Source organism: Lycium barbarum, chromosome 5 (assembly GCF_019175385.1).
Source record: "Lycium barbarum isolate Lr01 chromosome 5, ASM1917538v2, whole genome shotgun sequence".
Taxonomy (NCBI): domain Eukaryota; kingdom Viridiplantae; phylum Streptophyta; class Magnoliopsida; order Solanales; family Solanaceae; genus Lycium; species Lycium barbarum.
The window spans coordinates 8966159-8994000 of NC_083341.1; the positions used below are offsets into that span (position 1 = coordinate 8966159).

Consider the following 27842-nt stretch of genomic DNA (forward strand, 5'->3'; position numbering starts at 1 on the left):
CGTCACAGTAGACTAGAGGATCATTGTAGAGGTGGGAAAAAGAAAAGGAAAAGAAACGGAATTGGTCATATTTTTTATTTATGATAAGAACAAAGAAATTGTCTACTGTCGTTAGTCAGGATTCCCTACTTCCAACGACCACTACAAATCATAAAGCAATTCATACTATAAATGCCTAGCTCATTTTTCATTATCTCAGGTGCAGAGTGAATCACTCAGCCATTCTGCTTTCTCCTTCACACATTTCATATCCAAATAGAAACTGGATTTTGAACTGTGTTTTTGAATATTCCATTGAAAAAATTTGGAGCAAAGAAATTAAAAAATGGGAGAAGATGAACAAAGGGAGGATGTGGCTCTAATTTCAAGTCCCTCAAATTCACAGAAAGTTGATCATCAGGTGGTGGCTTTAGATGTCGAAGTTCCTGAAACACTTCATGAAGTTGGAACAGGTCTCTCTCTTTCATCTAAATTTATCTCTGTTTCATTAATTACTTTATTCATCTTTTTCTTTGATTCTTTCATCTCCCTTGTTAATTGCGAAAAGTATATACAAAATATCGCGCCTAAGGGTCGTAGTCAGAGAATTTCTCGTTCATGAGATATATATCAGGGATCTATACTGTGTTGAATCTCACTACTAGTAATCATGATTGAATAATTTGAAGCAATTTACTTATGAAACTTAGTTGGCAGTATTCATAAAGAGTATCCAAGGAATTGTGAGTTTATTACATCATGTTTCCCAAATATGGATCTATATTGCTTAATTAACAGACAATCACCTAGTCACAAATTTAGTGTAAGGAAGTTTTGAGTTAAGTATTTGAACATGTAATCTGAGTGAAGTTTTTCTAATCTTCAACTTCCTCTTACAGGATCTTTCTTTATGTTCAGTTACAACTCAACTAATGTCACGCTTTGCTTTCAATTTCTACTGCAAATAAACTTTTTTTTTTTTTTTCCAATTCCAATTCGAATGTTGTCCAAATGCACAAGTGTGTTATCATTACAATCGTTTAGTAATACAAAATTCGATGAAAATGGAGTTTGCCTGTCAAGTGTCAACAAATTCATTGTTGTCCCATAAGAATTTGGGAATGCAATACTTCCTTCTTTTCAATTTATGGGATGAATTTTAATTTAGCGCGAAATTTATTAATAAAAAGGGATACTTTTCAAAATTTGAGTAAAGATGTCATAAAATTTTTATGATTATAAAAATAGATCACTAAAGGTTAAATTAGTCTAATAGGATTCCATAGTTTTCAAATATAATAAGATGTTAGACGGACTAATTAAGAATTAGGGCCACTTGAATGGGATTATATTTTGCTTTATTTTTCACTTGTTTGTTTCCATCTTTAGATGTGTGAGTCAAAACACAATAATTGTAGAAAGTTTCTATATAATTACCATTTGTTATAACAATATTTTACTGTAACGGTTTGATTTTTTTCGGAATCGATTTTTCATGTTATAGTTTGCTTCTCTATAACAACATTCTACCTATAACAATAGTGACATTTATTATTGCGGTACACTCTTTATAAAATTACTTCTCTATAACAACCACACTCAAATATTGTATAATAATATTTTGTAAAAATATATTATGTATAAAAATAAAAAGCTTTTGTTCACTGTCGATTGTTACTTGGAGTAAGATAGAAGAGTCAATTGTTAAGTTCTTAGACAACATTCAAGGGAAAGCTATTGGATTCCCTTTTGCTGAAAGTCTGGACAAAATTCTTCTTAATTCAAGTGTTATATTAACACTAAGAAACTGAAATTTACGAAACAATCTATAATTGTAGAATTCTTACATCAATATGAAATATTTAAATTCTCAATTATTTTAAATGCATATATTTCTTATATTTTAATTCTTTATCGGTATGGTGCAACTAGTTATGGATTTGTTAGTTACTAATTAGTCTTTTCAATTTTTAATTAATGAGATATGAAAATCTATTGAGATTTTAAAATTAACAAGTATATTATTTTCGTTTATATGTAACATAAAAGCACATAAAAATAATTGTTTGTTGACTTTTGTTTATAATAGCTAATTGAAATATGAACATGAAATGCCAGTATATATATATATATATATAAACACCTCACTATAGCAACCATGAAATTTTCGGACAAATGCTGTCATTATAGAGAGGTTTGATTGTATATGAAAAAAATCGCGATGCATGGACTTCGTCAACTTAGACGGATCGTAAAACTCAACAATTTAATTCTACAGTCTATATTAGATTTTTTCCATTAAAGTTTATTATGCTGATAAATTGTTTGAAAAATAGGAAGTCAGGATTGAAGAGGAAAGGCTTAAAGAGATATTGTCAGTATATTTTTAGAGAGTTACGGATAATTACGTTCATGATTAACAAAGTCCTAATATTCTATAATTTTTTTCTTATGCTACTTCAAGAGAGTTTTTATATTTATAAAACTTGAGCGACTTTTTAGAATAGTCGTGATTTTTCACGAACAAATGTGTTCATGGTCAATTTAAAACCTCTAAATACTACAAACTAATTCAACAGATAAGATATATTACGGTCATAGTTTTCAAAAAACATCTCAAGGTCCGTCACCGCCACGTGCTGGAACTTTAGGGAGAAGTGGGTACTAATGTGAAAGAGATTAAAGGTCCGTCACCGCCACGTGCTGGAACTTTAGGCAGAAGTGGGTACAAATGTGAAAGAGATTAAAAACGGTCATATTGAGCCTGCTTATTAAAAAGGGCTATTTTTCAAAATATACAGCTTTTAAAAATATTTACGTCACTTGTTTTCTTATTGATTTTCGGGGTGTGGTATTTTGAATGATGTCTATCCGAACTGGATTAGTATTTCCAGATCATGCTAGGACTGTCCAGCTCATAAAATATTATACAATATTAAACAACATTATATATGGAGGAAAAGCGGTATACATAATGTTTCAATCTTGTATAAAGTGTATAATATTATATAAAAGATGTTTATATACAAACATGAAAAAATATGATATTTATACACAAAATATGAGTCACGTGGCGTAATTTTTTTTTTTTTTTTAAGATAGACATACAACGTAATTTTCCCAATTAAAATAGTACAGTGGAACTTTTCTTATAAGAGTCATATTTTATGATTCATTACTTTTTGTATCATATCGGTATGCGTGGGGAATGGAATTTGTCAACTATTTAGGCTGTCATAAAAGCCAACGAGTCTCCTTTACGGAGATAGTTTAGAGCCCATTTGAATTAGCTCAAAAAAATTGGCTCTTAAGCATTAAAATGCGGACTTTTAAGTGTTTGAAAATTATTTCATAAATAATCAGTTACGTGTTTAGATAAAAGTACTTAAAAAGTTTTTAGAAGTAAGGGTAGTATTTGAATTAATAGAAAATATAAGGGATAAAAGGATAAAGTTATAAGAAAAAAATAAGTTGGGGTTGAACAACTTTTTGATTTTAATTTATTTCAAACACTTTTTAAATTAATTTAAGCTGTTTTTTATTTTTGTTAAATACTCAAATAAGTTAAAAATGACTTATAAGCTGGTTTGGTCAATTTATAAGCCAATCCACGTGGGCTCTTAGATATATTATGAAAATTTCAAAGGTCCGTCACTTGCTGCTTATAAGGCAAAAGTGTAGACTAATATGAAAAAACGGTCATGTTGAGCTGCTTACCAAAATTGAACTCTTCACATAAAACATGCATCATAGTCAAAATTGTAGTACTATTTTTTATCCTAAATATTAGTCGTTTTAGTAATAATTGCATTCTTCGTAAAATAGTTAACGTATTCAAAAAATAAGACATATTTTATTATATAATTAGATTAGACGTTCAGATAAATACTTTTATAATTAAAATTATGACAAATAGTTTAGAAGTTTGGACTGAATCGGTCCAAGTGTTGCACTTTTACCTAGACGGACCTGATCTCCAATTTTTCCGACCTTATTTTTCTCTACGACGATCTAGAAATAAGGAAAGAGAAAAAAATCTTTTGTTCACACTAGATTAATAAATAAATAAATAAATAGCATGTAATATTTAAGTATATTTATTGTTTAATCATGATTATTCTTACTCATCCGGTAAATTCTGGAGCTTATATTATATTCAGTTTGATGTGAACATTGACTTTGGCTTTGCTAAAGTTAGATGAGTCGCGCTGTTCTTTTTTTCCTTTTGAATCATTGAATGGTCCGTTTAATTCAAATGGTCTATTAGTTTGGAGATAAAATATGCTCAATTTTGGCTTACTTTAGGATATTTTTTCGAGAAATATAATAATCACAAACTACTTATATGAATTGAAATACTTAAAAGGATTAATTTTGATCAACTTTCTATTTAGAGGTGATGATAGTCCAATCAAAAAGTAGATTATCTCTACTATTCAATTAGGTTTCATCTTAATCTTCTTCTCTAGTATTCAATTTTTTCTCTTTTTCTTTCAGTGTAGAAAAAAAGGCGCTGTGTTTTTCTTTCAATTGACAAATAGGACATCAAAACCAACAAAATATATGAATTTGTGCCTGAAACTTTAAACTTCTAGTTCTCTCAATAAAGACAAATTCTTGCACTGTGCCGTTTTAATTTTTTATTAAAAAATGGTGAAATGAAATAAAAATTCATCACGACTCCTTTGTCTTAATCAGAAAATAACATCTGCGTTTCTATGCTTGAGTTTTCTATAAAAAGAAAAAAAAAAAAACTTAGTCTTTTAAAACATATATTAGACTACTAGCATTAAACATTACACTTACTTTAACTCAAGTTAAATAAATATACCAGTCAAACAATATTTGAAATGTTGCAAATAATTGGATCAAGTCAAAGAAAATATAATAATTACTGTACTAAGAGTGGATTTTTTTTTTTAACTTTCAAGGTCGGTTTTTTTAGTAAACAATTTTAAACAAGCCTTAATGCCATCACCCAATTTTAAACCCAATCTATTAAAATCAAATTGTGACAATATGTTGATGTTTCTTGTACAAAATTCTGCATACACTAATTATATATTTTAACATGTTGAAAATAACCTGGCTTATTTTCAGAATTTAATTTCACTTTTTATGGATAATTACATGTAGTTATATGTAGTTATCTTTCAGGTCACGTGATAGAGTAGCTTTTACACTGACAGCGTATAGAAATTAAGCTCTTTTTGATTATCTATAGTAATGTTTGTGTTGTGTGTTCTGTTTTGCAAAAAAATGTAGATTCATGGTTTCAGGTGGGAGTTGTTCTGAGCACTGGTATCAACAGTGCCTATGCTCTAGGATATGCTGGCACTATTATGGTTCCTCTTGGCTGGACTGGTGGTGTCATTGGTCTTGTTTTATCAACTCTCATATCATTATATGCAAGTGTTCTTATTGCCAAGATTCATGAATATGGTGGAAAGAGGCATATTAGATATAGAGATCTTGCAGGATTTATGTATGGTACGTGCGAGCAATTACAGTACAAAATAATACTCCTTCCATCCCAATTTATGTAATGGTTTTTGACTACATACAACGTTTAAGAATGAATGGAAGACGTTTGAAACTTGTGGTATAAAATAAGTCATAGATATTTGTGAATATAAATCATCTCATTTAGGGTAAAATCTAAAGTTTAAAGTTAAATTTTACTAAATATAGAAAAGTATCATTCTTTTTTGACGGACTAGAAAGGAAAAATGTTACATAAATTGGGAGTATAAACAGATTTCTTCTTGAGGTTTACAAGATTTTAAGTCCTTTGACTTGTGTGGTTAAATTGGAGACTTGGTTAATGTTGCAGGTCGGGCAGCTTATGTAATTGTGTGGGCATCGCAATATGCAAATCTTTTCTTGATAAATATCGGATTCATCATTTTGGGCGGACAGGCCTTAAAGGTAAGATAAAATATGTTCTCTCTTTGTAGGCGTGCAAAACAATAGAGCTAGTGCTCTTTGGGATGATGAGATGGACTATTACTTACTCTAGCTTCAAAAGTGCATCATTGCATGAATCAATACTAACTCTGCTTTTAATAGTTAAGATGTGCCTGTGGGATGAGACTTTAGGGCTTTAGCGAGAGACTCTTTCTTTCTCCTACTTAAATTCCATGCTACAGAATGAATCTAGACACTGTCAAATGTAGTTATTTTAGTATGGGCATGGCTTAAAACATAGTTGGGAGAAGCTCGTCTGGAACTAGAGCTAGAAACGCTTTATTTTGTTTCCTTCTCGTTCTTCATTTCCTTCTTACTGAGTACTTGTAAGCTTTTCATCATTTCAAGAGTCCAAGCTCATGGTACGTATTGCCTAGATCTTGCTGATTTTGTCCTTTGGGATATGCCACATAGAGCCCAAAAGAATGTGTAGCAAGTTAACTTGTATTTCATCTTATATAGCACTTCATTTTCTCCTCCCTTTTCAACGTGGGATATTCCGCCCTCTTCGGGAATTTGTCAACCAGTCAGTATGTCGCCTTGACCCGCCCTTCATCATCAGTGTCACATATCCAGTACTTGACCTCCTCCGAAAGCTCCCTACTATTCCAAAAGGTCGCAAAATTAAAATAGAAAGAAGTGATATGAGAAATGTTTGGGGACGTGGAAGTTGTTTGAAAGCTATAGACGATAGGAATAATGAAATATAAAAGAAAAAAATATGTCGAAGTTAATTTTATCAGATATGTCAATTATTACTATATAATATAAGAGCAAATGTGAGGACTTTTGTAGTCCTCACAATAATTTCCCAATTTTTTTAAAACTTTTTAATTAATTACTTTTAGGTCCTAATCTTATTTATTTAAGTTAATTTTTTGATTTTTTGTTTTTAAGGTCTACTTTTCAAAAGTTATCGAACCTGGGAGCTTTTGTAGTCCTCACAATAATTTCCAAATTCTTTAAAAAAAATTTAATTAATTACTTTTAGGTCCTAATCTTATTTATTTAAGTCATTTTTTTTGTTTTTTGTTTTTAAGGTCTACTTTTCAAAAGCTATCTAACCTCCTACCTCATTTTTCATATTCTTTGGTTTTCTGGTTGGTGCTCGATATCCGCATTTGAGCCCGATTAATCCAGATAATTCGCACTGTATCGCGCCTATTCGGGGGGAGCGCTTCCTCCAAAGATTTTTTTCCATATCCATGTTCGAACCCGTAATCCCTAATTAAGAGAGGAGCAGCTCCATCCGCTGCACAAGTTAAATTATGTATTTGTCTTAAAAGTTCATTAACTATGTATAGATTATTTATTTAGAACTAAATAACTTCAGAAAATTAGGATACATAAGTTATAAATGTCAAATTCTGGCTCCACATTTGATTTGAAGTAAATAATTTCATCAAAATGGAAGTTAAAATATTAAAGGAGTGGAATGAAAATTTTGCTTTCATATAACTACCCACTTGTGGGACTACAATGGGTATATGGTTGTTGTTGTTGTTGTACACTTGGACTAACACAAATTATATTTCCTTAGTTAAAATATCTACTTTTATATCTTGAGTTTGGGCTCGGGCTTAGCACGGGCCTCACATAACTAGTAGTAGTAGATAAGGAATGATTCTGAGACAATGTTATTTCTCTATGATTGGTAGGCTTTCTGTCTTCTCTTTAAGGACGACGATCGGATGAAGCTAGCATACTTCATCGCGATTGCTGGATTTGCCTGCGTCTTATTTGCCATTGCTGTGCCCACCTTGTCATCACTAAGGATTTGGCTGGCTGTTTCATCGATTTTCAGTCTAGTGTATCTCACTATAGCCTTTGCTTTAGCTCTTAGAGATGGTATGCATATCTCCTTAATGTCTTAAAACACCAGATATATGAAAATTTCAATAAGCACTATGGGCTTGCAACAATGTGTAGTTAATCATCTTCGCGTTTGCAAATAATTGATAATTCTGCTGCTGATCAAAAAACGTTGTGTGATGTGAAGAAGTAAATTGCTATCTCTTCTTTTTTGCTGGTTAAATTGCAGGTGTTAATGCTCCTCCTAGGGACTATAGCATTCCAGGATCCAAAATAAACAGAGTTTTTACAACTGTTGGTGCAGCTGCAAACCTTGTTTTTGTATTCAACACAGGAATGATTCCAGAGATCCAGGTAACTAACCAGGAAATATGTGAACATTTTGTGAAGAATTCACTTTAGCCTCAATAAGCCGTAAAACCTCAGGCTTGTTCCAACTGAGGTTGATGCTTAAAATTAAAGGAGGTGACATATTTTATGTGTTAACTTATCTACGTAATTGACACTTGCGAACAAGCGCAAAAGCTTTTCCAAAATTTGAGTCCGAAGTGTCTAATTATAGGAACACTTTATTATGTGCTCAGTTATTCAATGGGAACAGGCAGTAGTTCGAGTATCTATTGAAATTTACTGACAAGTTTAAGGGGATGTCAATGAATTCCGCCAAAATATCTAAACTATGACCTCTGCAAATACCTTAAATTGGATCCAATTCCTTAGTGCCTAACACGGCGAATCAGTTTCCTGCTTTTTTCTCTTGATTTTTCTGATACTGAAAAACTTCAATTTTTTTCTTTGACAGGCTACTATAAGAGCACCCGTTGTGGACAACATGTTGAAAGCCTTGTATTTTCAGTTTAGTTTAGGATCTGTGCCTGTTCATGTTGTTACTTATGTCGGGTACTGGGCGTACGGATCCAGTTCATCGTCCTATTTGCTCAACAATGCCAGTGGTCCAGTTTGGGTTAAGGCACTCGCCAACATTACTGCATTCTTGCAAGCCATCATAGCTCTACATGTAATTATCTTTTCGCTTTGATCTTATAATTTTGAGTTTAAATTCTATGAATTGATAGTATAGAAGAATTCAGCTTACTATATTATATAGCTCCACTCTCATATTGTATTGCTTTTTTGGCTTATTGTAGATATTTGCGAGTCCAGCATATGAATTCTTGGATACAAAATACGGCATTAAAGGAAGTGCAGTTGCTGTTCGGAACCTGGCATTCAGAACTCTAGTCAGAGGTGGTTATCTCGCGCTTGCTACATTCCTATCTGCATTGTTACCTATCTTGGGAGATTTCATGAGCCTCACTGGTGCTATCAGCTCGATTCCACTCACGTTTATTCTTCCGAACCATATGTATATAATTGCCATGAAAAAGAAATTGTCTTCATTACAAAAGTGTTGGCATATGATCAATGTAGTCTTCTTTAGTTTCATGGCTGCTGCTGCATTAGTAGCTGCTTTCAGGCTTATAGCAGTGGACTCGAAAAATTAACATGCCTTTGCCGATTTATAGTTTTAAATTAATCTCAACTTTCTCAATTCTTGGCCTCAGAGAGGTATATATTTGTACTATATATTGGATGAATGACATTATAAACACAGATTCAGATTGATTTAGATGAAATGTGGAAAGGAATATCTTCATTTTTAGGATAATCTCTCTCATCTTATTCTACTGGCATTTCAAAATTTATCTCAATGTTCGACCTCAGAGAGGTATATATATTTGAACTACAGTCAAACCTTTCTATAACAACAGTTCACTGCAACACCCAAGTTTTCTTTGAAACTGATTTTTTATGTTATGTTACATTATATTATATGTTCTCTATAATAACATTTCATTATAGCAGCCAAAAAAAAAATCTAGACAAATGATTCCATTACAGAGAGATTTGACTATATACATCGGATGAATGATACTATAGAACAGTTTTCAGATTAATAGTTTTCAGATTGATTTGGTTGAAATGTGGAAATGAAATCACACGTATGTTTAATCGATTAACACATTTTCAATTTCTTAAGGGGATAGAGGATAGTAATGCAATCCATTAATGAATCACCTCATCCTTATGAATAGTATTTTTCAAGTTCAATTATCACATTGACCTATGGAGGCCTCATCATATACCTATCACATCTGATAATAATCCACACCATGTTCCATCATGCAACATTTATTCATAAAGAATTAAACATCAAGGTAATATCAACATAACACAGATGGTCCTCATTGTACATCTCATTATCCCTTAAGAGTATATTGTAACATCCCGTAAATCTGTATAGAGTGTGAAAGCCTTGTATGAGTCCTTTGGAACCTCATATGTTGGGTTACGTGCATGACTTTAGGTTAAAGACCCAAGAGGAGATGGTCAAAATGAAAATTCACTGCAGTTTCGTGAAAAGGAGTTTTGACGGTCATCCTTTGTACCGTCGATCTGTTCGACGCTCCGTCCTTTGCACCGTAGAAAGTAAGGAAGAGAAAGTTGCTCACTGGAAATTTCATGACTTCGACGGAGCAGATCGATGTTCCGTCGATCTATTCGACACTCCGTCGTTTGTACCGTAGAATTGACCTAGCGCAAAGACCATTCGACGGAGCAGATCGACGCTCCGTCATTTGTACCGTAGAATGTGCCTAACGGGCTGAAATTATATAAGTTGCAAAATTTTGGTTTTCTTCCATTCTTTTCACTCTCAAAAACCCTAAGGATGAAAATCTCTCTCTAGGGCTCCAACAATAAGGTAAGAACATCTTAATCGTTGATTATCAATCCTAACATCAAACCCATAATTCTTAACATGATTCTTGTGACTAAAACCTAGAGTTTACAACATAATTCTTCCTAAATTGATTCAAGCTAGGGTTTGGGTGTTCTTCACTAGAAAAGTGAATTGTTAAACTTTGTTTAACATATTAAGGTATGTTTCTCCTTTGAAAACTTGTTTGAAATGTAAACAACCTTTTGAAACTATTGTTGGGAATATAAATTGCATTCAATGTTCTTTAATGAATAAAAAAGTAACATTTTCATGTTTCTTGAATCCTAATTCATGCCTAAATGGTGGTTAATGTGTGTGAGGGGACAAACCCACATTAAACTTAGTTTGTAACATACTCTATATATGTCTATGAAATCATAATTGTTTTCCTCTATAAGAGATGATCATAATTGAAGGCTAATTGTTGATAATGGTGTTCATGATGAAACAATGATGATTGAATCTTGTTTAAAGAATTGCAAATGTTTTCGACGCTAACCACGAGATGATATAACTTCATAATGTCATAATAAACTTTAATGCAAATTGATAAAGTGACTACCTTGAGATGAAATGTGAATCTACTTCTATGCTATGACCTTTATTGTTGTGTTTGGGTTAGCTACTCGGGAGGAAGGTAGCCACTATGGATCCTAGTGTGGTAATTGCCTAGCCATTTGGGAGGAAGAGTGGCCACTACCGGGTTCGTTACCCGGAGTGCGGTTATGCCTAGCTATTCGGGAGGAAGGATAGCCACCGAGAATTATATACTCCGGTGTGGTGCTCTGTGTTTAGGGAACCTCTACGGTCATCCCTTCGATGTGCTTGATTCTTGGGCCTGTATTGGCATGTGTGATATTCTTATTCTTTCATGGAACTGTTGTTGAGAATCATGATCAAATGAAAGGCATATTTGAAAGTTGTAACTTGACAAGAGGTTTTATAATCAGTTTGATAAATCCTTATTGAGATACATAAGTTGAATAACTATTTTTACATTGATTTCATATGGTTTCTAGAACTGATTTCTTTACGTATTATTGTACACTATTTTCGTATTACTTGTTGTCCCGAGGCACTCATTGAGTACGGAGTACTTAGTCATACCATTGTTGTTTTTTATGGTATGTTAGGTAACAGAAAAGAGCAGGTTTTTAACACTTAAGGCGCTTAGGAAGGACTTATTGTTGCTGTTGACTTGGTGAGCCCACATGTTCATTCGTGGGACACCCTCATTTCATTCATTTATTATTTTAGCATTTTAGCGGGCTGCGTCCCGATGTGTTAGACAATCATTCTTTGTCTTAGAAGTTCCATAGTATACATTCTTGTGGGTAGTTGTCGAGTTGTCTAACTCTTGGGCACGTGATATGTTTTGATTAAGTTTTATGATATTAAAAACTTCTGCTGATTTTATTCTTACATCATGACTTGTTTAAATTTATTTTATAAACTGTTGGAGGTGATTATTGAACCTAGCGGGTTCAAGTGTTATTGTGCATCTTTTAGGTTCTTCCGATGTTGGTCATGACATCGGATGCCGGTCACGTCTAGGGTGGGGTTTGGGGCATGACATACATGTAGCAAAACCTCTAAGAATATTGCAAAAGACAGGTGAAATGAAGCCCAAACAACACAAAATAAGACCAATGCACTGCAACTGGAATCTTCATCTGTCAGCTCAATCTGTGAGCTCATCATTGCTCTATATATCTGTAAAAGAAAGTAAGAGGAATGACTCTACAATAAGTATCACAGAGCATCCTTAAACAAATGGGACATGTATCATGTAATTATAGCAAGCATGAAACGCAACTCCATGATTTATATACTGAAAGGGACATTTAACTGTACACAAGGCCAACTAAATATTGAAACAACATTTCACATACCATGCATGCTAATCCGTATTGTCTCCAATGATGATTTCTAGTGGATCATTGGCTCCCATTTCTAGCTGCAATTTCTGAATCCTCTTCGTCGATTTCTCAGCAGAATTTGATGACTGATAGACTGAAATCTTCTGCAATGTCAGACTATCTCCAAAGCTCAATGGTACCTCGGAAAGAAGCCTACACCACTAACCATTGGAGACTCGAAAATTGATCACTATCAGAACAAATCCACTGTTTAAAGTCTAAATCGCACAATTCCAAGAATTTGAGATTGCAGAATCCTCCATCACATGTTTCCCAAACTGGTCCGCTGAAACAATTGTATCTAACTTTTAGAACCTCAAGGTTTGGTAACAATCCAATGATTGTCATGTCCTTCCAATCCAAGCAGCCAATTGTGTTACACCTCGCATTTCAGAGCATGAGTATGCCACGTACTTCACTGTATTAATGGATTATCGGAGACGTTCCATGAAGTTTTGGAAGGTACAAGCCATGGGAAACACGTAACAATGAAGTAAAGGATGAATTACGATTTCATAAGTCGTAACCGGGAAGGATAACCTTGAAACTAAAGGACATGACCATTATCAAGTATGATTAATAATAAATATCATGTGTGGAGAGTTTCGGAAGATGCCGGGACCAAGTAAATCAAAGAAAATAAGTTTGTCGAAAATTTGAAAAAAAAGTTGGCAGAATTAAGGACAGAATTTTGGGTCAACTTTGTAGGGGTATATCTCCGGGTATATTAGGAGTTTTAAGGTGTTTCAAAGCCTAAAATGAAGTGCGTCAAGTCTAGTTTCTAACGCAATAAACTGTTCATCAATGGAATATCGGAGCAGGGATTTATGGGCATTTTAAAACAGATAGTCAGAGGAACCCGAACCTGGGCGGAAATCCAGAAAATCCAATTAAAAACCCACTTATGTTTTGACCCAACCCAATCCAAATTTGGCACCTATAAAAGGGCCTCTACACTTCATTTTAGTCCTTTTTCTTCAACTCCATAATCCTTTAGAACTCCCCTAACCTCTCCACACCTCTCTAGAATTTTCCACACTTCTCTCTCCACTACAAGAATATTCTTGAAGGCTTTCCACCATTTCAAAACATTCTATACCATCACAAAAGAGGATTAAGCTCCAAAACCCCAAACTAAATCATGGAGAAGGATTGTTCTTGTCTCTACTTAATGTCGTGATAAATTTGGTCTTGAAAGAAGTTGAGTGGGGTGAAGTTCTTCTAGTGTAAGGTATGTTCTCCATTCTATTTCTCATGATTGAGTTGATTTGAAGGTTTAGCAAGTTCTATAAAATAAGAGAATCGTAGTAGAGAAGTTTCAAATTATTAAAGTGAAGATGATGACTATGGAATGAATTTGAAAGCAGATTTTGGATTAATTTGAGATTAAATTGAATATAATTCCTTGATTATGGTATTGTGAATATTGTTATGGTTAGTTGAGAAATTTGGAAAACATCGTGTGGGATATTTTATGGAGTGTATTGGTGTTGATAATATTGTTGTGATGTTGGTATTGTTGTTATTGTTGTTGGTTGTTGGATTGTGATTTCGGGCTAAGCATATAAACCGGGGAGATGCTACCCGAATTTCGGCAGATTCTAAACGGAATTAAATTGATGGCTTAAGATGAGCGTATGACATTGAGCCTAATGATAGCATGAATGGTTATATGTAGATTTACGTGCTTGGAAAGAAAACGTTGAGTGGCTATGGAGACCAAAAGGTATGTTAAGGCTAGTCCCTTTCTTTATAAAGGCATGATTCACTTCTTATGCACCCATACATGTTTTCCATAACATCCTTATTCTTAAAAGTTAGAAGTTCATGATTCTCAAAGTTCTTATAATACTAAATATAGATGTTTTCTAAGATGGTAATGATGATGATGACGACCCCATTTCTAGAAATTTCAAGGTTTATGATTTTGATGCTATCACAAGATTGTTGAGCTTATTTCATGATTTTATTCATTGTTGTTGATCTAACCTTATAATAATTGTTCCTTCAAGGTGAGATATAGTGATGATGATTGTTTCATAACATAAATTGGAGGTTACCGACCTTACGTCACTCCGATAAAGTGGTAACTTTTATTTGGTCTCTCATGCATGCTACTTATATATATATATATATATATATATATATATATATATATATATATATATATATATATATATATATATATATATATATATATATATATATATATATATATATATATGGGATATGGGAAAAGGTGAGGCGTTATATATGCATAACCACCTGATCAGCTGGATATCATCCCGGCCGCGGGATGCCCGGACGCGAGATATATGGATGAATGGATCGGACTACATGTTCCGCAGCAATATAGTGTGTGTGTGTGTGTGTGTGGATCGGGCTGCATGTTCTGCAGCAATATAATATATAAATGGATCGAGCTGCACATTCCACAGCAATATAATATGTAAATGGATTGGGTTGCACGTTCCGCAGCACTATTATGGTATATATGTATGAGAAAGCTTTTACAAAAAGCTAAGCATGCATGGTATCCGCCTTACAAGGCAATCAGATGCACAGGTTATCCCTTTATTTCATGTTATGTCCCATATCTCTTGGTATGTTGTTATTCATGCCTTACATACTCAGTACATTATTCCTGCTCACGTCCTTTCTTGTGAATGTTGCGTTCATGCACGCAGGTAGACAGGTAGACAGATCTGACCAGTAGGTGCTTTATCAGCGGATTCTCAGGAGCACTCCACTTACTTCGGAGCTGCAATCTATTTGATATTGGTCCTGATGGTCACTTGTATTCTATGTAGAGGCTCGTAGACATGTGTGTACAGTTAGACATTTCATAACCCTACCAATTCGTATCGTTGTATAACATTTTAGTAGCCTTGTCGGCCGGTGACGATAGGCATAATTGTTGAAGATTATATAGAGATGTGTCGTTATATTCTGATATATGTCCTTACAGATTAAGATATCCATGAGCTATCTTTATGGTCTACCCAGAAATGATTATAAGACTTATGTTCAGAGGTGCTCGGTGGGTTAGCTCCGGATGCCCGTCATGGCCCTTTAGTTAGGTCGTGACAAGTTGTCAGTGTGAGCTTCTTCACGTTCGGAGGAAATGTTCTATGATTAAGAATGCCTACAGGAAATTTGTTATACAGTGTACTAAACCAGTTAATTTCCAATGCCTCAAGATGATTCAAGCCTGCGAAATCAGGAAGGAAAAGAGAACCCTTCTCATTTAGATAAATTCCCAGCTTTCTAAGATTAGGAGTTCTTGCTAGCACCTCTTGGCTATGACTTGAACATTTCAATGTGGTCATGGTCTGCATATCATTAAGCAATGGAGAATTTGGAAAACAAGCCCAAGGCGTTTCAATTGTGAAACTAGGATAGACATATAGATGCCTCAATTTTGCCATCTTCCAAATACCTTGTCCTAGAATCAAATCAGTCTCTCTTCCATACCTAAGAATGAAAATTTCCAAGTTCCAGAGACAATATATTGGTAGTCTGCACCTTCCAACATGTTTAACACGAAGAGCCGAGCACTTTAAATGTACTAGCTACAATGCTAATGTAGGAAAACCATGAAATGTCACATCATTTAGATCCAACACTCAGAGGAATCTATATAAGGATAATCTAGACCCACAATGCAAGGGGATTCTGATATATGGTGCACAGGAACACTCATGAAAATTGGCTCCACAACTACAATGAGAATGAACACAGAAGGTTTGGATAGAGTGATGACGAACTGTTGTCATGAACCCAATTGTATAAGTGAAGTATCCTGAAGGATTCATCTTTCTTAATGTTCTTGATACATATATCTCTAAGCATATCATGAATAGAACAAGTCTTGACTTCCCGTTAGACCGTTTCTTGGCAATAATAACTAAATTTCTATCAACAAGATCCATCAAATAACTCATTGCAACATCTTCTAGGCTCATATTGTCAGTCTTTTCTATATATCCCTCGGCTATCCATGATAGTATTAATCTTTTAAGAGGTATCGCATCCTCTTCTGGGAATTTTGCAAAACAAAGAAAGCATAACTTTAAATGAAAAGGTAGGTGCTCATAACTCAATGCTAATGTGCCCATGAATTGGTCTAAAACTTCCTGGTCATCATGATGGGCATCTATGCTTTAGGCAAATTTGCTCCAGCTCATTAATGTCATTTCCTTGTTTGCAAGAAGTCTAACTATGACAACAATTGCAAGTGGTAATCCTCCGCATTTTTTAACAATTTCTCTCCCAACCGCTTCTAACAATAGAGGATACCTTTTTTCCCTAAATGCCTTGTGACAGAACAAAGTCCAACTTTCAACCTGACCTAGAAGAGAAAGGTACAAGGGCGACTTGCAAAGGTTAGCACCGATTGCTACTTCTTTTATCCGAGTTGTCATTAGAATCCTACTTTTATTGTTGTTATCTGGAAGACAATTTTCTCATTCATTCCAAACATTATCATGCCACATATCATCAATGACGATTAGGTATCTTTTTCCATAGAGGTATTTCGTCAACTTGTCTGCCAAATCGCTTTCATCCATGGAGCTTAGTGTGCGTTTATCTTTGGTTGCATAATTCAAAATATCACACAGTATATTTTTGCTTTGAAATGCTTGAGAAAAAGTTGTCCATGCCAAATATGAAAAGTGACGAGAAACAAATTGATGATTGTACAAGTTCTGAGCCAAGGCTGTCTTACCAGTACCAGCCATGCCAACAATAGAGATCACTTCTCTTTGCTTATCTCAGCTAAAAAGCCTGTCCAGGATTTGATTTGTAGTCTTCTCGAAACCTACTAGCATTTCTTCTCCTTCTTCGTTGGCCCTGCTTGATGTGTGTCTCGAAGAATGTCCTTCAATCACAACTTGAATAGGAGCATGAGAAGGATCGGAAAAGTTTATCCTTGACAATTCTCTTCGGAGGGTATTGAAATACTTCCTGAAGAAAGCTAGTTCTGAGGCCAAAGGAGAGAAATAACGGCCTAGCAAAAAACTATAGAGAAATAACAGCCTAGAAAAAAAACTATCAGTAGCATCTAATGCCATAGAAGCCTAGTATCTAGCTACATGGTTTAACAATTGGAGTTGCTCGATCTTAATGCCTTATTTGTGAAAGTTTGCGAAGATAGATGTTATAACTCTGATATCCTCAAAAAGTTCCACAACATGTGCTCTTTCGTTTGAGGTCAGAAGTGATCGTATATGTTTAGCAGCTAGGAATCTAATGTTACACTCCATAATAATCCGTGTTACTTGAAGTAAAACAAGAAAAAAAAAATGAGTTATGAAGGTTCAAGGAAAGTTAATCGAGTTAGTAAGAATATCGTTATATATATGGTTGCCTTAAGTATCCCGAGGTGACATGGTAACCTAAAGGATTTAAAATCGCGTTATGAGTATGTATATGGGGTAATGCGAGTGACCTTTTAAAGTATTTGAGATTATTAGTAATGATATAGAGGATGGACAAAAGATATGAATATACTTTTGCGATTGGAGTTTCGTCAAAGCTTTGTGAGTTCTCTAGTTATGCTTAAGGTTATTGTGATTCTTTGGACCCTTCGAGATGTGTATATGGATTTTTATTGATGTATATAAGTGTGTATATGTATGCATAAGAGGTTACATAAGGTTGGAAGAGGATTAGAAGTTAAACGAAATGAATCGGAACAACTTCAGTAAAATTTCGGACCCGATTTTAGTCTATATTGTAGGAGGCATATCTCCTTGAATATGAGGAGTTTTAAGGTGTTTCAAAAGCCTAAAATGAATTTCATCGAGTCTAGTTTGTAATGCAACAAACCGCTCGTCAAAATGATATCGGGATAAGGAGATATGGACGATGCAAGTTGGGCTGGCAGGGCAGCAAGTTTGGACCCGACTCAAACACTCACATTTCGGCCCATGAGGCCCATTAAACTCAATAGATAAGTCACCACTTTGCCCTATATCATTTCACACGACCTAAAACAGATCCAAAACCCTTATTTTCTCTCCCAAACCCCCTTTCTAATTGAGCCATCATGTAAGCTAAATCCTAGACCCTTGACATGATATTAGTTAAAGAGAAGTTGTAGCTTAAGTTTTTTTTTGTGTTGTTAAGCAAGCAGCTGGAAAGAGAAACAAGATTCTTGAAGATTCTGATTGCTAAAGGTAATTTCAACCTCCTACTCATGTTATCAATTTGGATTAAAGGTTTAATATGGTGTATACGTGAAGGAAACGTTGATATACAAGCTAGAGAGAGAGAGAGCATAAGCCATGGCATTCGGGCATGGCTAGCAAAATTGGAGCTCAAATTTGTTGATCCAAAAATCAGATTTTCTAGGTATTTCATCCCTTAGGAAGGTGATAATAACGTGGAGAATTCATTTGGAGCAACAAGAACAAGTATTAGTTCATTTCACAAATTCTAGCTAAGTGGAAAAAGTCAACTTGTTAAGGTAAGAGTTGATCATTTTTTCTATGTGTTTGTTGATGAAGTTGGACGTGTGGGGAATATGCAAATGTAAATTGTATGTGTGAAATTATGTATCTTGATGTTGAAGCATAGTTGTAACTTGGTAACATGAATTGCACGAATGTTGGAATGTTGTTGAAATGTTGTTGAATGCCGTAGGGGCTGTTTTTAATTGAAATTTGATGGACTGATTTGAATTAATATTTTGGTTGTTGTAATCATAGATTATGTGATGAGAATGAAGGAATTTAATGGTTAGAGTTGGAGTTAAAATTGTTGTGGGTTGTTGTAAGGATTATAGAGATAATAATGTGATTTACTTGCATATGAATAGATGATGTGGTGTCGTGTGGCTGCTGTTGTATTTCCCTGAAATTTGCTGAAAAGATGGCATGAAATAAGGCGTAAGAAGTGTATATGGGCTGCTTGGTGTGTTGTAAGTGTTCGTTAGAATTTCGGGCATCGTTATGTTATAGTTTAGGGGCTGTTTTCGGCCCAATTTGGAGAAATTGTTGGATCGTTGGAAATATTATGTGAATTGTTTAGAATGTTCTTGAATGTTGTTAGTATGGGTTTGGGTTAGTATTTGAATGTATAGGCGTTGATGTTGGCTTGAAGGTAAGCCGTTGAATTGAATATTTGAAAAGTTGTCGAATGATGAAAAAAAGAGTATTAATGTAATATTGTCTTTCGGATTGGTTATTGGAGTTGCTAGGTTGGTTATTGTGGTTGTTGCTGTTGATTTTGAGCGAGTTAAATTCTCGGGTTGGCCTATTTACAGGGGAAATGCTGCCGAATTTTCTGTAGAATTTAATGTTAGTTTGGAATGAATGGCTTAAGTGCCTATGTTTAATATTGGATATTCGTTGGCATATTTGTAGACCTTGGGGAGCCCGAGGCGTAGATTGGGATTTACTTTAGATTGGCTATCTTGGAGTGCGTACGAGGTATGTAAAGCGCAACCCTTCTTTCTTTTGGCATGCCTTAGTTTGTATAGGCTAGATTATAAGCCTTAAGGAAATTCTAAATTCGAAATCCGAGCATGTTATGATCCGTATATGTTCCTTGGCACTCTTATGTATGATTTGATGAAATATGAACCTTTATGTATTTGAAATAATCGCTTTCCGAACTTTGCGCAAAGAGGTTTCACTTTAAAGAACTTCGAAATTTCCGAATGCCATATCTTTCACATAAGTGCTCGGATTGCTCCAATATATTTTTATAAAAGTTTGCATTACGTATAACGAGTATGTTTTCCATAAGCGAGCCCGACTTGGGTAAATTCCCGTCCGTGGGTCCCGCGGCTTCCCTTTATGAAATTCGGGAGCGTTTGAAAGAATTTGTTAAGACTATTATTTCGAATTTCAAGTATGGTCATTTACTTATATTTGAGTCTATGATAATGATTTTATGCATATGGTTACTCATGACTCTGCTCGTGCGTTCTGTTATATCTTTCGCCGGTTCCCGGGCCGGTTCTGTTATCGTGCGCACTTTGATATACTCCGGAGTTATGCTGTGTTTATGGTTCACCGAGCTACTCGCAAAAGAGGGTCGGGTTCCACCTATATTTGGTGTTATGCTGTGTATGGCGTTATGTTGTGATATGTGACGGGGATACGGAGATTTGAAACATTCTGGTGTTATGCTGTGTTATGGCGCCATCGACGGGCGGGCGACCATATTCTTCTGTACCCTACGCATGACTTACATATTTTTGAAAGTAAACAAATTTTGATATGTTGGATTTATACTTATGTTCTGTACTACTATTTCGTTTATGCCTCAGATTTGTTTCTGTATTTTCTGCTTTGCATACTCAGTACATATTTCGTACTGACCCCCTTTCTTCGGGGGGGCTGCGTTTCATGCCCGCAGGTACAGACGCACAGTTTGGTGATCTACCCATTTAGGACACCCTCTTCTGCTGTTTGGAGTGCTCTTCTCATTTCAGAGCACACATTTTGGTATATATATTCGTTCGCTATGTATATATGTATTTGTTCAGGGGCACGGCGGGGCCCTGTCCCGCCATATGATTCGGTTTGTCTGTTTAGAGGTCTGTAGACGTATTTGTGGGTATGTGTGCCTACTTCTGTTCAGATGCGTTTGTATGACCCTATTCGTTATGGCAGCCTTGTCGGCGTGCATTTTGTATATGTTTTGGGGCTTTTGATACATTTGTTAGCCTTGTCGGATTTTGATACATTTGATAGCCTTGTCGGCTTTTGTTATATATATGGATATGGTTGTGCTAAAATGTGTCCGATACAGTTTGATGAAGTTTGAGACGGCATATAGTATTTATGGCCGTATATGCTATTTGGATAAATGTGTTACGATTTGATATGTTTGTCTGTCTGGGTGCCTAAGTAGGGCACCAGTCGCGGCCCACGGGGTTGGGTCGTGACATCTAAAAAGAAGCACATGGACCAAGCATTTCTGAAGGGTGATTGGAGTCCGACGAATGTTGCAAAAGCAACGTATCGTGGTTGCATAATCTCCTTCATCTGACTTATATATATATATATACATAAGAGAAACATTTGCTTCATCCATCACTTGAATTTAACTTCTCCAAGGGCCTGGCTTAGAATTGAAGAACACCTATTCAATTTCATCACTTTCCTCTCACTATTTTACACTTTGGACTATGAAGTATGAACACTATGTAAATCTGACTTGTTCCAACAAAGTCAGACTGGACCCGAACACTGACACATTCCACCACTAATAACTTGGGACAGGGATGGAGCTACAAGCCTATCTAGTATCGTAATGTGTTCATATTAAAATTTTTGTATTCATATTAAAAATTTGAGCTAAAGCTACTAAGTTTTGATGAACCGGTAATTCAAACTTGGCCCTGTCTTTGCGGCTCGGACAAACCAGATCAGAGATGGGAACACTGGGAACTGCATCCTAAAAACATTAGGGAGATTGGAGGTGGGACAATTTGTCGTCTGGTTGAAGAGGAAGCGACTGTACAAATTGCGAAAATGATTATTCGACTGCTTTCTCTTCAAAGTTCTCTCTGTTCTTGAAGCCATTGTTTTGGTTTCTTCTTCCTCTGCTATGGCTGCCATATCCTAGATACTTGGAAACAACCTCTTTTTTCAGGAACCTCACTTTTCTTTTCTTTTTTGCAAGTGTCTTGGGAAAATTAATACTCCCTTGAAAGAAAATTTGAGATCAATGTTTTAATGGAAAAGGGCCAAAAATACCTGAACGTATGAAAAATGATTCACAAATACCCTCCTTCCACTGTTAGGTATAAAAGTACCCTCAAACTTAGGGTATTTTTGTGAAGAATTATAATACTCAATAGTAGTCAAATGTTAGTTCACCTATCAATTGGATATATATTTACCATTCTCTGAGAATAAAATCAGATGACATTTATTATAGCTGAATAATTTAACATTTACATAAAAATTATCCCTAAAGATGAGAACATTATCCCCTCTAGCTAATACTGAAAATAAAATTATAAATCAGCAAAGACATGGTAGGTTCTAGAGTCTACATCGATAAGCTTTAAGGCAGCTACTAATATGCAACTGATATGCAACTAAAGAAAAAAATATTGAGCCAATGCCAGCTCTTCTATTAGCAACAATGTATATATGATTTGGAAGTATATATGTGAGTGGAAATGTACTGATAGCTCCAGTAAGACTCACGAAGTCTCCCAGAAAAGGCAACAGCGCAGAGAGGAAAGCTGTAATGGGATCACCTCTAACAATAATTCCGAATCCCAAGTTTTTACAAGCCAGTGCACTCCCTTTAATTCCGTACTTAGTATCAAACTCGTACGTTGGACTTGCAAATATCTGGGATCATAAATAGAAGCAACTCTCAGTATGATAAAAATAATTAGACATAGTATGTATATGAGGGACCAAATGAGTGGTATGTGGAACTGCTTGGGGTAGTGGAGTGCATGAAGCATCCCACGTTCATGCAGAGTCGGGAGAAGGGTCGCACCCAAAAGGGTTTGATGATAGGCAGTCTACCTTGACGCAAGCTTCAGTGACTGATTCCACGGCTTGAACCCATGACATATACGTCAAACAGAGATAAATTTACTATTGCTCCAAGGCTCGCCTTCTTATCTTTAACTGTTTGAAGGAAAAAACTTACCAACACCGAATGTTTACACTAAAACTACATTATTTTATCATTAGTGTAAGAAAAGGTTAGGTGAGAATCGGTATTAAGTAGTTAACTATGGTTGACTGATGACAGTTTATTTAAAGACATATGGTATGAATCTACTGCGTAGGTGTAAACACCCGGAGTGGGTAAATTGTTTCCCTGTTTGAATTATGTAACATGAAAATAGTTGTTGTATAAAGGTCATAAGATTGAAGCAGAGTGATAATTACATGCAACGCGATGATAGCTTGCAAGAAGGCAGCAATATTAGCCGTTCCCTTCAACCAAATGGGACCACTAACGTTGTTCAGCAAATAGGAAGATGCATTGGATCCATAAGCCCAATATCCAATGTAAGTAACAGCATGCATCGGAACAATGCCTAAAGTAAACTGAAAGTTGAGGGCTTTTATCATGTTCTTGGCAACAGGTTCTCCCACGGTAACCTATAAGAAAAAGAAAGAAGAGATTGTGAGAATTAAAAACAATGGAGAAAACAAATTCAGAAGACAAACAAAAGTATTTGTATGTAAGGAAATGGCGTTAAGACTTTAAAAGTTCTCTGCAGAAAATATAATCGTCATCCTTCATTCACAATTAAACGAGTCTCTTTAGAAGAATGTTGCATCACTTCACTCAGCAGATATCTCTCTCGTCCATTTCTTTTAGCAGATGTTCATTGTATTGTTCGATCAAGTCTTTACATCAAAGTTGAAGCCAAGCAGTAAGTTATGGATATAGACCTTTAGAGCCAATCAGTAACGTCAGAAGTAGGCCATTAGTTTCTCAATGAAATTACATCAACCATGGTGGCTTATAAGTCATTTTGTTTCACTCCAAAGGACACAATGAATAGAACGAGATCCAAAAATTCACCTTAAATTATCAATTATCAACTCATGTAGTCAAGTAATTTGCTACTCTTGACTTCATAATAAGTCACGTGGTTGACCAAAAATTTCTATGCATAAATAAAGTTATCAATTTCTAGGTCAGTTACCTGTATCTCGGGAAGCATTTCTGTGTTATATGCAAAAACAAGATTAGCAGCAGCACCAATAGTTGCCCAAATCCTACTGCTTTTGGTTCCTGGAATGCTATAGTCTCTAGGAGGTGCCTCAAGACCTGCAATTCACGATATTTAAAAAGGATGAACCACAACAGCATTCCTCTTAATAATATAGAGCTACAAGATTGAAACGGCAAATATGATTTTTGTAGAGAAGCAAAATGCAGTGAGAGCAAGGCTATGCTTTCCATTACAGACAAACCAAATGAACCGCTATGTTGTGATACTTTATAAAACAGGCCCTGATACTATGTGTAAGACGACTAATACTTAAGTCAGAAAATGTTAAGAAAACACACCCCGAGAAAATACTAACTCCTAGACAAAAAGACTAAACTATCCCTAATTAAATAGGCATAAGAAGTTGTTCAGGCTAGCCAAGGTGAGGGAGAGAAAGGCACGGGACTTGGATCGAGTAAAGTGCGTCAAGGACGAGGATGGCAAAGTATTGGTAGAGGAAGCTCTCGTTAGACGGAGATGGCAGTCATACTTCCATAAACTCTTGAACGAGGAAGGTGAGAGAGACATTGTGTTGGGAGATTTGGAGTACTCTGAGAGGCGCCGCGACTTTGGGTATTGTAGGAGTATAAAGGTGGAGGAGGTTAAGGGTGCTGTTCGCAGGATGAGCAGGGGAAGAGCTACCGGTCCTGACGAGATCCCTGGGGAGTTTTGGAAGAGTGCGGGCAGGGCAGGTTTGGAGTGGTTGACTGGATTGTTCAATGTTATTTTTAAGACGGCGAAGATGCCTGAGGAATGGAGGTGGAGTATGATGGTCCCTTTGTATAAGAACAAATGTGATATTCAAAGTTGCAACAACTATAGAGGGATCAAGCTGATAAGCCACACTATGAAGGTGTGGGAAAGGGTGGTGGAGATGAGGGTGAGAAGAGGCGTGCCCATTTCAGAGAACCAATTCGGATTCATGCCGGGGCGCTCGACTACAGAAGCCATCCATCTTGTGAGGAGACTGGTGGAGCAGTATAGGGAGAGGAAAAAGGACCTGCACATGGTTTTCATCGACCTAGAAAAGGCTTACGACAAAGTGCCAAGAGAGGTTTTATGGAGATGCTTGAAGGCTAAAGGTGTACCTGTAGCGTACACTAGGGCGATCAAGGACATGTATGAGGGAGCCAAGACCAGGGTAAGGACAGTGGGAGGAGGCTCGGAGTACTTACCAGTGGAGATGGGGTTGCACCAAGGATTAGCTCTTAGCCCATTTTTATTTGCTCTAGTGATGGATTGTCTGACGCGGCGAATTCAAGGTGAGGTGCCATGGTGTATGTTATTTGCGGATGACATAGTCTTGATCGACGAGACACGCAGCGGAGTGAACGCTAAGCTGGAGGTCTGGAGACAAACTCTGGAGTCTAAAGGGTTCAAGTTGAGTAGGACCAAGACAGAGTACATGGAATGCAAGTTCAGTGACGTGACACAGGAGTCTGGCGTGGAAGTGAGGCTTGGTACTCAGGTCATCCCAAAGAAAAGAAGTTTCAAATATCTCGGGTCTATTATACAAGAAAATGGGGATATTGATGATGATGTCTCACATCGTATTGGCGCAGGGTGGATGAAATGGAGGCTTGCTTCAGGAGTGTTGTGTGATAAGAAGGTGCCACTAAAACTTAAAGGAAGGTTCTACAAAGTGGTTGTGAGACCGACCTTGTTGTACGGGGCAGAGTGTTGGGCAGTCAAGAGCTCTCATGTCCAAAAGATAAAAGTTGCGGAAATGAGAATGCTGCGATGGAAGTGTGGGCACACCAGGCGAGATAGGATTAGGAATGAAGATATCTGGGATAAGGTTGGAGTAGCATCAGTGGAGGAGAAGATGAGGAAAGCGAGGCTGAGATGGTTTGGGCATGTGAGGAGGAGAGGCAGAGACGCTCCAGTGCGGAGGTGTGAGAGGTTAGCTATGAATGGTTTCAGGAGAGGTCGGGGTAGGCCGAAAAAGTATTGAGGAGAGGTGCTGAGACAGGACATGGCGCAGGTTCAGCTTACCGAGGACATGACCCTAGATAGGAGGTTTTGGAGGACTCAGATTAGGGTAGAAGGCTAGTAGGTAGTCGTTGTTTCGATCTATAGTCTATTGACCTTTGTTTCTTGCTACTATATGTGGTTTCTTGTACTTCGATTATCTTATTTATCTGTGGTAGCTACTGTTCCCTTTTTTTTTTCAGACCGCTTTATTCTGAATTATTCGCTTTCTTTAGTTTCATTTGCATTCTGCTTTGAACTGCTTGTGCTTATCTAACCTTTCTCGTTGTGATTTCTCTTGAGCCGAGGGTCTTTCGGAAACAGCCTCCCTGTCTTCCGAGATAGGGGTATGGTCTGCGACACTTTATGTTGGGTCCATCCCATAATTTGAGGAAGGAAACATCTCCCTCATTTTAAGGAAGAAAACAAGGAAGAAAACATTTCCCCTGTTTTGAGGAAGAAAACATATTCCTTGTTTTAAAGAAGAAAACATCTTCCTTGTATTTGACAAATTGTCAAGTGCTTGCTTGAGTCACAAATGACATCAATAGGTTCATTTCATCCCTATAAATAGGGAAGCCTTCCATCATTTGTAGACACATCAAAATATCAGACATTAGATCATCACAGCACAACCAAGAAGAGTTGTGTAATATCCTTGAGAGATTTGTGAGGTGTTTTTTTCTTAGAGTGGTATCAGAGCCAAGGTTCTGTCTGAGTATGCTCTGTGGTTGCAGCATAGTCTGAACTTCCACATGAGAATAGAATTACTTTGGTGCTCCTGCATCAGCTGCCACGTCACCGGTCAGTTTTGTAATTTTGAAAAATTGTAGTTTGGTCCCTCAATTTTTTTTTAAATTATTCAGAAAGTGAAAATGACCATTGACGAGTCAACTTCATCTTCTGGAGCTATGATTATGCTCACGGCTACCAACTACACGCTGTGGAAACCTCGGATGGAAGATTTCCTCAGTTGTAAAGACCTCTTTGATCCAATAAAGCTGAAGGGTATTAATCCTGACCCGCCCAAGTCAATAGAGTGGAAGAAAATTAATAGAAAAACTATTGGTCAAATTCGACAATGGATTGACCATAGTGTCTTCCACCACGTTGCACAAGAAATCGACGCTTATGCCCTTTGGAAGAAGTTGGAAGACATGTAGCAGGCCAAGACTGCTAGGAACAAGGCCCTTCTGATGAGACGCCTTGTCAATATGAAGCTCAAAAGTGGAACTTCTGTTGCCGAACATACCAGTGAGTTCCAGAGTCTGGTAAATCAATTATCTTGTGTAGAAATGCCACTTGGAGACGAAATGCAATCTCTACTACTTCTTAGTTCCCTTCCTGATAGTTGGGAAACACTAGTTGTTACTCTCAGCAACTCAGGCCCAAATGGCAAACTTACCATGTCTGTGGTCAAGGATGCATTGTTCAATGAAGAGGCAAGAAGGAAAGACATGAGCACAGATCAGACTCATGCCTTTGTGACGGAGAATCGAGGAAGATCACAAGGAAAACAACAAAGAAACAGTAGAGGAAAATGGCAAACTAGAGGTAAAAGTCGGGGGAGATCATCGGATGGCCGGAAACCTTCTTATACCTGCCACCATTGCGGTATAGAGGGTCACATGAAGAAGAATTGCTACAAATGGCTAGAGGAGCAAGGCAAGAGCAGTTCTCAACCGAAGAACAA

The 27842-nt window shown here is 36.2% G+C and overlaps 2 protein-coding genes, 1 long non-coding RNA gene and 1 pseudogene across 5 annotated transcripts in view; 3 read left to right on the forward strand and 1 right to left on the reverse strand.

The window, feature by feature from the left end:
• LOC132640360 (proline transporter 2-like) overlaps positions 1-9427 on the forward strand; it is a 10784-nt gene extending 1357 nt beyond the window's left edge. The window contains exons 2-8 of one of the 2 annotated variants that reach the window (XM_060356934.1): positions 200-452; positions 5245-5469; positions 5813-5907; positions 7605-7794; positions 7988-8112; positions 8561-8776; positions 8907-9427. In XM_060356934.1, coding sequence (XP_060212917.1) covers positions 326-452; positions 5245-5469; positions 5813-5907; positions 7605-7794; positions 7988-8112; positions 8561-8776; positions 8907-9263 — 1335 coding nt within the window. In that variant the 5' untranslated portion in view covers positions 200-325 and the 3' untranslated portion in view covers positions 9264-9427. The remainder of the gene's footprint in view (positions 1-199; positions 453-5244; positions 5470-5812; positions 5908-7604; positions 7795-7987; positions 8113-8560; positions 8777-8906) is intronic. The other variant, XM_060356935.1, reaches the window with a different exon arrangement.
• An 8934-nt stretch (positions 9428-18361) lies between these two features.
• Positions 18362-21108, forward strand: LOC132640361 (uncharacterized). 2 transcript variants are annotated; one of them, XR_009582208.1, is made up of 3 exons: positions 18362-18931; positions 19830-19895; positions 20830-21108. It is a non-coding gene; the product is annotated as an uncharacterized LOC132640361 (long non-coding RNA). The 2 variants fall into 2 exon arrangements; XR_009582207.1 differs by lacking the exon at positions 18362-18931 and having other exon boundaries at positions 18970-19895.
• Positions 21109-22438: 1330 nt separating this feature from the next.
• LOC132639157 (proline transporter 2-like) lies at positions 22439-24369 on the reverse strand (annotated as a pseudogene).
• A 992-nt stretch (positions 24370-25361) lies between these two features.
• On the forward strand, positions 25362-27312 carry LOC132639158 (uncharacterized). The gene is made up of 3 exons (XM_060355639.1): positions 25362-26026; positions 26887-26890; positions 27016-27312. Exons 1-3 carry the CDS (start codon positions 25362-25364, stop codon positions 27310-27312), a joined length of 966 nt encoding a protein of 321 aa, XP_060211622.1.
• The last annotated feature ends 530 nt before the right edge of the window (positions 27313-27842 follow it).